Here is a 10,000-nt window from a genome sequence, read left to right on the forward strand (position 1 = left end):
TCTTTCTTCTGCTGAACTCAAAGAAAACTATATATGAACATATAAAGAATATATGAACTATTTATTAAAAATAAAATTACTGTACAAAGACAGGTGAATCGGGTAAAACATTTACTAATAGAAATCACCAGTTGATTGATTGCATTAAAAATTGCACACACAAAATTTACATTGTATTACATGTTTTCTGAAATGTTGTTTAAATATGCAAATTAGGCATTATCAACTTAATTTAAAAAAAATCTGAACATTGGAAAAAGCATTTTCTTTTATTCTTGTTAGTTTTTACACACTTTATAAAATGATTGTTGTGATTATTTATCACAACTTAAAATTCAACATTAGAATAAGAAATAATGTGTTGTTTAAACTTAAAAAGCTATGTGTTTGTGCTTGACTTAAAATATTAAGTTTAACTTTAGTTTAGTTAAGTTGGACAAATTTTAAATGGTTATAACTAAGCACATTTATTTACAGTGCAGTTCTTTTTTTATCACTCCATAATTAATAAAGTACTGTCTACATTTTAACTGTATAAAAGTTATATAAACCATGATGGATGATATATGAATTAAGAATAAAGACATGAATAAAACTGTGTAAAGCTGCTGAAGTGGAGACTTCTGACTCAAAATCTACAGATGTGAAGTAAAAGTAAACACTTAAATGTGTGTTTTGGATGTTTTCTGTCCACTGGTCTGGATGAAAACATGTTATGGAAGCAAAATAGACTAAAATCTCCAAATGGACCATTGCTTAAAAAAACAAAAACAGTAGCGTCTCGCCTTAATAAATATTCCTCTTAATTTTGAATAATTTCTTCCACTTTTCCTGTGCGGACGGGACGTGATGTTGGACAGGGAACAGGTAAGCATGTAAGTTGACTCTCACTTGTGTTATATTATTAAAACTCTACTAATAAATTAAGTCTAACAGCTTGTGATGTGCTGTCAATGAGGATAGAAAACTGTTTCCATAGCAACATAGTCATATCGCCAAGCCTCTCATGATGAAGCCAAGCATTTCCACCACAGAAATCAATGCTTTGACCATCATAATTCATCATCTGACATGCTATTATTTTGACATTGACTTGTAGCCATCAGCAAATCTCTCTTCTATGCTAAAGGAAGAATGAAGTCTGTTTTCTTGTAGACCCCACCATGGGATGTAGAGCCATTAGTTTCACTGCTCCGAATCTTTGGAATGCCTTGCCTCAAGACAAATGAAATAGTTCTAGTCTTTCAATTTTTAAGTCATGTCTTGAAACATTTTTTTTTTTAGATTAGCTTATTATTATTGACATAGCCTCTGTGAACAATCGAGCCCCCTGCTTGGGACAGAAGGTCCCTCTGATGGGAAGGGAGGGAGCGTCTCGTCGAGGAGAGACACTAGATCGGGGAACCAAGCTCGGCCCGGTCACCGCGGGGCTATAAGGAGTAGGCGTACACGGTCCCGGCGGACTCTCTCCAGAACTCCTGGGAGCACAGCGATTGGGGCGAAACCATACAAACGTAGCCTCGGCCATGTCTGTACCATAACGTCCAGTCCGAGAGGAGCTGGATGCGTGAGGGAGAACCAGTGAGACGTCTCTCGAGACGCAAACAGATCCACTTGTGCCTAGCCGAACACCCTCCATATCTACTCCACCACCTCGCCCATTCCCCGGGCCTCGGCCGCTGTCTCGACAGGATTATCTGCTCCTATAGAGCGTCACAGTCCCGCTCACAGCCCGAGAGAGCTTTGGTGCCGGAAATAAATTTCCCATTAATTTCTCCCATTGACGTTTTGGAAAAATCCGTATCTAAAGAGTTTTAGAGCATGTCTGAGGATAACCAGCTACGGCTTAACTCATAAGCATACAACATATCATTTTGAGTGAAAAAACGAAGAGAAAAAAAAAAAAAGTCAAAGGTACAAGACTGTGTGCATATTTTCATTTCCGAGCGAAGGAACTACTCGTCCCATAAACCACCGCGCCTCACTGAAGTCGACTGAAGCCACAACTGCGAAAGAGCCTTTTGAGTGAATCAATAATTTGACACAAAATATTAGTTGAAAAAGGAATTTATTGATTTAAAAACTATTTTAACAGTCCGTTCCGTCTCTACGGTTAGAATCCTGCTTCCATGGCAACGCTCTGTTTTTCACGGATCTTCGCGGGGTTTAACCAGACAGTTACACGACTTCCACCAATCAGATGCATCACTGTGGGATTGTTCAGGATTGTGGGTAATGAAGTACTTATCCAAGACATCACAAATAAAAGGCATTTATCTCAAAACAAGGTTAGTGCCCCATGAACTTTTGCCGTTTATATGAGCATATACAATCACTTAGTACAGCCGTAGCTGCTTTTAAGTCTACCATGTATGGTTACGTTTTTATGGCTTATACCCCAACTGTCAATGGAGAAATTGTATTGAATTCTTACTTCCGGCACTGGCTGTGGGCGGGACTGTGATGCTCTATATTCTGGAGCCCAGGGATATAAGCCGCTCTGAGTGATAGTAGCTTCCCCTGAGACCATAGGAGGATTTGGTGTGCCAGTTTGCATAACGGACGTGAGCGCAGACCCCCCTGATTATTTACATAGGCGACCACTGATGTGTTGTCTGGGAGGAAATTCTTTAGAGCAAGAAATACGGCCAACATCTCTAGGCGGTTGATGTGCTAAGAGAGATGATGGTCCCTCCACAGACCCTGAGTTGAGCGTCCCTCCAGGATCGCTCCCCAGCCCGTGAGGGAGGCATCTATCGTTAGCGTCTTGCGACGACAAGAAGCTCCCAACACAGGGCCCTGGGACAGCAACCAAGGTTTCTTCAACATAACCAAGGCATGTAGGCTTCGCCGCGTAACCCTGATCATGCGAAATGGGTTGCCCCTCCGGGAAAACCCTTTGGTCCTGAGCCACCACTGCAGGGGTCTCATGTACAACGGGCCAAAAGGTATCATGTTGGACGCTGCTGCCATCAGACTCAACAGTCTCTGAAGTGAGTGACTGGCCTAGCTTTATTCTTTTCACGGCTGACAGGACGGACTCTATGCGTGCCAGTGATAGGCATACCCACATCAACATATAATCCCAAACCACACCCAGAAAAGTGGTCCTCTGTAGTGGAGAAAGCACACTCTTTTTTGGGGTTAACCGTAACCCCAACTTTCTCATGTGGGCGAGAACGACATCTTGATGCCGAACCGCCAACTGATGTGACTAAGCTAGAATCAACCAGTCGTCGATGTAGGTCATGATGCGAGCGCCAGAGCATTTCGTGAAAGGAAGGGGTGATAGTGCTAGACCGAATGGAAGAACTCTATTGGTATGCTTCGCCCCCGAAAGCAAACCTCAGCAACTTTCTGTGATATGGAAGGATGGAAATGTGGAAGTATGCGTCCTTGAGATCTATCGTGACAAACCAGTCCTCGGATCTGATCTGTGGCACGATTTGTCTCAATGTTAGCTTTTCGAAATTTAGCTGCATGACTGACTCGTTCAGAACTCGAAGATCCCCCATCCTTCTTTGGGACGATGAAATACCGAGTGTAAACCCCAGTTTCCCTGTTGGAGGGAGGTACATGTTCTATGGGCCCTTTCTCCAACAGGGTTTTCACTTCTTGTTCCATTACCAGACCTGCTTGGGGCCCACCACGGTGGATAAGACCCCCATAAACCTCGGCGGGCGAGACCTGAATTGTATTTGATAACCCTTTTCTATGGTCTGCAGGACCCAACGAAAAACATTTGGCAGTATCTTCCACACTGTCAAAAATTCTACTAGTGGTACCAACCTCTCGTGACTGGCTTCTGGATTTTGTTGCGCAATCAGCCCGATGGCCTGCAACGGCGAACCGGCCCGAACTGACTGCTTTGGGACCCTGCTCGGAGGGGGAGGACATTCCAGGACCTCTACGTTTCCAGGTGGACCCTGAGATATGTGCTCGCCGGAGACTGCTGCGCCCCGAAACACACGAGGTGGCAGGGTTGGCACCGTGTAATGCGATGTTAACCGCTCTACTTTGGGGGAGACTGCCCTTATTTAACCTGAACCACTATTTCCCTGTCCCCAGTCGTTCTGTGGGGGAGCACGGGAAGCAACGGTCTGTGTGGCATGGTGCGAGGAGCTGGCTTTAGATGTTTGGGGCTCAGCAGGCCCGGAGACATGTGTGCAGCGGGGGAGGAGCTTCTGGAATCCAGCCGCCTGTTTGGCTGCCTCCTGAAACCTCTCGACAACCGAATTCCCTGCGTTGCCGAAGAGGCCAGAAGGCAACAGGGGTGCATCCATCAAGAAGTTTTTTTATCTTTTTCTTTGATATTACTCCGGTTGAGCCAGAGATGTCTCTCAGTGGCCACCAGGGCTGCCATAGCCGTCTCCTTGGCGGCCCTGAGAGACAAATCTGTTGGCCATTTCCCCCGCCCTCATCGAGATCTCCTAACAATTCAGTGTGTTAGGCCTGCAGCAGTGACATAGTGTGCAGGCATGCTTCAGCCTGACCAGCAGCTGAATAAGCCTTACCCACCAAAGCTGATGTAGTTCTGACTGGCTTGGTGGGTAATACCAGGGCCTTAATCTTTCAACTGCTCTCGTTACAACCTCAACGAGCTCCTCAAAAACATGAGACTGAGGTGGCGAGTCCTCAGTATCTCCTGCTTCGACACTAACAACATCTAGTTCCTAGAGTGCAACTGGAATATCTTTATTCAAGAACCGCTATAAAGCCCAAACCATCTCTGTTACCTTAAATTATCCGTTAATTACTGTAAAGCCGCTTTGAAACAATCTACATTGTTAAAAGCGCTATATAAATGAAGATGACTTGACTTGACTAGTTCCTGCAGTGTCGGTGCCTCAATCAGAGCGGAAGTAACCGCTATAGGACAACTCGTATCGCACATCGGACGCGCACTTTCTCAGTTTATGGCCAGCAATAAAAACGCAGAATGGCGCCGCCAGTGTGTGTACACTCATAGAGAATAATGTGTTCGAATTTTAAATACCGTGGCGCTGCGCTTCTCGTCCGGTGTGCGACCCTCTTACGTTTTGAGTGGATGAATGATGAGCGCGAGACGCCGAAATGGATGCCAATAAGATTCTGAATGGAAAGTTTACTTTTAAAAAGTTGCCAAATGGTTCAATTAACAAGACCAAAGTGATCTGTGTGTTGTGTCGTTGTGAACTGAGCTATCATCGCACACGTCCAGTCTAAATACCACTTGATGGCAAGCACACACACACTGATGCGTTTCTACGCCCACTCGTCAATATCAGTAACGTCACCTCGTCAGTATTTCTTTCACCCTTTTATTGATGGACAGTGTTACATTGTGTGAGAGATTAGATTTAATAAAAAACATTTGCACAAAGCAAGCCGATCCACTTTTTCATGTTGATAAGAGCATTAAAATGAGAAAAAATAATGGGACAAAAAGAAATCAAGAGACATTTAGAATAGATACAAATGTGCGATTAATCGCGAGTTAACTATGACATTAATGCGATTAATCGCGATTAAATATTTTAATCGTTTGACAGCCCTAATATATATGTGACAAGACAACACCAAACAGACAATGACAGTTTCACACAGAGCGCGTGTGAAGACACAGAAGCTAGCGCGGCTCTGTCTCGGCCAGGCCTTATAGAGTCCTGGTTCCTGACGTCACCCGCCTCTGACGTTCCGATACACCATTGGACTGATGTCACATGTGCTTCAAGACATCATCACGCAAAGCGTTCCCTTAGCGTCAATCCTTGAAAGGGAACTGTCGCAATGTCTGACTCAGATTCCCAACAATAGATTTGTCATGGATTTATGTGTTTTTTGGAAAACCTCACAAAACAAACACTCTTACTGTGGTAAAACGCCTCCTCGTATGACTATAATCCTTATAATACTAATTAAACACTTCAGTCTGGCGTTGAACTGAAACTCTCAGCTCACATGCAGTGATATCGAGCTCGATAAATGAACGCTCGCTCTCACCTCAGTGATGTAATCCTTCCCATCTTTCCCATGTATGGCTTTAACAGCACAGATGTCCAGACCTCCGAAGACATCGGCACAGGCGTCCACCCACAGTTTATATCTACAGGAGAGAAGATCACATATCTGTCCATTACATCTACAGGAGAGAAGATCACATATCTATTACATCTACAGGAGAGAAGATCACATATCTATTACATCTACAGGAGAGAAGATCACATATCTATTACATCTACAGGAGAGAAGATCTCCAGCTCTCACTTTCACAGTTACTGATTTCTGATCACTTTCTGATACATGAAGTTCAAACCGTAGGTTCAGGAGGAGCCTAAACATTCAGTGCTGTCGATCATCATTACGAGCGTACTATATAAGCAGCAGACACCACGTCAGCCTCTCTTCTCCTCCAGTAAATGATCTCTATCCTCTCATGTGCAACTCCATCATAGGGGGTTTAACTCTGAGCTCAAGCCGAGCCTCGGGTTCGAGTCTCCTCCAAGGACAGCAAGCCCAGTTAGTTTACTATTAACCTTCGAGGTTGAATGGGCAGGCGAACTAGTGAAATTTACATTCATGCGGATGCTTTTATCCAAAGCGACTTGCATTGCATTCAAAATACAACATTTCTTTTTTTATCAGCCTTTCAAACCCATGCAAGCGTCACAATCGACTGCACAATAGAACAAAACTCACTGTCTGTCTGTCTGTGAGTTATTCTACAAGATCTTTTCATTGATTGCAAGCCTGGTGGAGTCTGTGAAAGCCTGTCTGTCGTGTGTGTGTGTGTGTGTGTGTGTGTGTGTGGGCGTGTGTGTGTGTGTGTGTGTGTGTGTGTGTGTGTGTGTGTGTGTGTGTGTGTGGGCGTGTGTGTGTGTGTGTGTGTGTGGGCGTGTGTGTGTGTGTGTGTGTGTGTGTGGGCGTGTGTGTGTGTGTGTACTCACTTGTCAGTCATGGCCACTTGCTCCAGCATTGCAGAGCCGGTGTTTGACTTCCAGTTTCCAGAGATGGATGTTCTCCTGTGAATTATAATCATTAATCACGTCACATTCAGTGTGCGTTAGATCTAGACAATCATTATCACAGGAACGACTAATGTATGACTTCAGAAGATTTACACAACATGTACAGACTGTTATTATGACATGTTTATGATCATTTTGCATTCTTGTTGAAGCTTGAAGGCTCAAGACCAAAAAAGAAAATGATACATTTAGTCCTGGTTCACTTATCAACAGTGATTCCAATGCCTGTCCCGAACTGTAATGGACAAACTTCGCGGCTATGGCGAGAATAACCAGGTATGCTTGACCATTCTGTCCTTTTTAGGCTCACATCTTGTAATAAACCTTTAGGTCGACGTTGGCTTTGGTCGGTGTTGAGTTCATATTTCCTTCGATCCACACCAGAGTTCATGTGGAAGCGGATCGAGACCCATTGTTTTGGTGCAGAGCAATCGCACCAGAGATGGTTTTGATGAAACCAAACCTGCCCAGAGTCGACACACCCTAAAGCATCTGTAGTTGCCAACCATATGGACATCATACTGTGCAAATAGTACATCCATGATTAAAAAGCTACAAAAACATATAGATCAAATGATAAGCACACCTTGATGGAAAAAAGCTGTTTTTGGGGGTCTCGACAAGCTTGCCTATTCAGATTGTAAATGTTTCTCATGGGGTCTTAAGGTATTTTCAACATTTAGTCTTTAATTTTCTCAGAATATCAGTGTTTTTCTCCCACTACCCGCGTAAAAATCCCCGGCCGAATCTCCTACTGTTTTTTGACAAACACAAGGTCTGAATCCACATCTCTGAGTTTACAAGAAGATCACTCTTCAAAACTTACTGTTTAAATCCTTTTTGATCACTGCCGAGCACCGTACGTACGATAACTGTTGAATGCATTTTAAAGATTTACTGACATACTGGAAAGTATTTACAAGAACAATATTTCATCAGCGCTCCACCTCAGCGAACAGAAAGGAGAACGAGAAAAAAGCACGTAAACACTTGAAATGGGCCGTTATTGTGACCGTGATATGTATGATACAATTTTAGATTTATTTTTTACAGACGTCCACATGAGAAACTGTAATGAATTGATTCAAGATGTAGCGAACCCAAATGTAACTTTAATTATAAACATATGATCAAACATAAAACAAATGCTGGAAACTAGAACAAGTGATAGGAAACATTCAATACTAGACAAAGACACAGGGCAAACATGAGGGCTTAAATACACAAGACTAACGACAAGACAAGGGACACCTGTGAACAATAATCAGATGATTAACCAATGACAAGACACATGGCAGGATCACATGACAAACGGAAATCACATGACAAGACAAGAACCAGGAACAAGAAACAAAACCCAAACCGTGACAGAAACAATATCTGCCTGAATATGCTTGTGAAGGTCTAGCAGGAGCATCAGTTCAACTGACCGGAAGAATGTGATCGTGGACTTACATGTAGGCTTTGTAATCCGAGCCGATCTTCTGGACCCTGATGTCGTATTTGGCGTGGATGAAAGGCTCAGTGGTCGTGTATGTTTGAGTGATGGCCACGACACTCGCGATGTCCTGGAAGTCACTGTGATTGTCAACTTTCACCTGCCAGGGTTAAAAATGCTATTAATGTCAAGTCACATTTATTTATAAAGCGCTTTTTACAATACAGAGTGTTTCAAAGCAGCTTTACAGAGATAACAGAGAAATAATCGTCCAGCTCAGCTCAGTTCTCATATAATGCTGTCAATGCAGGAGATCAATAATATTGTGGAATATTAAATTAAGTGTTAAATTTAATGTCCCCAACTAAGCCAAAAGCCAACGGCGACAGTGGCACTGACGCGGTCTCACGGTCCAGCGCTAAGGTAAAGGTGAAGTGTGTATGTCTGTGAAATAAGACAACAAATTAATTCAAAATATTACTATAAACTAGTGTAAATAAAATTAGACTGGTACCTTCCCCATCCCAGAATGGGCATGTCCGATCTTCACCACCACTGGGAATGTTGGCATTGAGATCTGAAACACAGATTCATTGTTTTCATTATTTACTTTCATTAATGCTTTATCCATATTTGCTTTATTTACTGAGATCCAGGAACTGGTCGTTGCGCAAAAGACGACGTCATTAAATCCCAGTAAGGCCATTAAACGGTATCAACTCGCTTCAGAATAACAGCACACCCAAAGAAATGACCTATGAGGAACAGACACCAACAGGAACTGTATAATACTACCACACCTTTATATTAACACATATATTGGAAATTCATATTTAAAGTGCTATAATGCTATTTTAAAGGTTTCTAGTTGTATTTTGAAATCTCAACAGGTTCACATTCATCAAGCTCATAAACAGTAATGTCCTCATGATCTCCAGCGTCAGCTCTTTTCTCTCAGTCTCTGAAACGCTTCCATCACAGATTCAGTCTCTCTAAGCCCCGCCTCTCTGAGAGCTGCTCTGCTCTGATTGGTCAGAAAGCAAACGCTCATTATCATATCTGAATCTCAGCTCTTGATCACAGTGATACGAACAGTAACGATGGCGTGGGTTTTACCGTATCAATCTCAGAACACAGCGTCTTCTCGACACGAACAACACGAACCGAACTCTTCCAGTCTCAGATACACTACAGTGTTTGAGGGCGGAGCTAAGAGGCGCTGCTCAGCCAATCAAGACCACAGGCTGGCATTATGCAAATTAGTTACAAACCTAAAACTGAATTACTGATGATTCGTTTCAGTTCAGAATCACTTTCTTTCTTTTTTTGGGAGACAAAAGCTCGATTTATCTTTGATCTGTGAAACGTTTACATTCATAAACAGCTTTATTACACACTTCAAAAAGTATCCTATGATGAAAATTAATTCAGCATGTTGTGTTCCTGTCACATGATTAGTTTCCGTGTTCCTGTTTCCCTTATTTCCCTGGTTAGTCTCCTATGTTAATTAGTTCGTCACGGCTGTTCTCCTCGATTAACTACATTAATTATCAGA

General features: G+C 42.8%; 1 protein-coding gene across 1 annotated transcript in view; it reads right to left on the bottom strand.

The window, feature by feature from the left end:
• Positions 1-10,000, bottom strand: part of syn2b (synapsin IIb) — a 106,497-nt gene that overhangs the window by 15,043 nt on the left and 81,454 nt on the right. Inside the window, exons 6-9 of the mRNA XM_079597518.1 lie at positions 8,960-9,022; positions 8,463-8,605; positions 6,927-7,001; positions 5,983-6,085 (exon numbers count right to left, since the gene is read on the bottom strand). Coding sequence (XP_079453644.1) covers positions 5,983-6,085; positions 6,927-7,001; positions 8,463-8,605; positions 8,960-9,022 — 384 coding nt within the window. The remainder of the gene's footprint in view (positions 1-5,982; positions 6,086-6,926; positions 7,002-8,462; positions 8,606-8,959; positions 9,023-10,000) is intronic.

Source organism: Phoxinus phoxinus, assembly GCF_949152265.1.
Source record: "Phoxinus phoxinus genome assembly, chromosome: 22".
Lineage (NCBI taxonomy): Eukaryota > Metazoa > Chordata > Actinopteri > Cypriniformes > Leuciscidae > Phoxinus > Phoxinus phoxinus.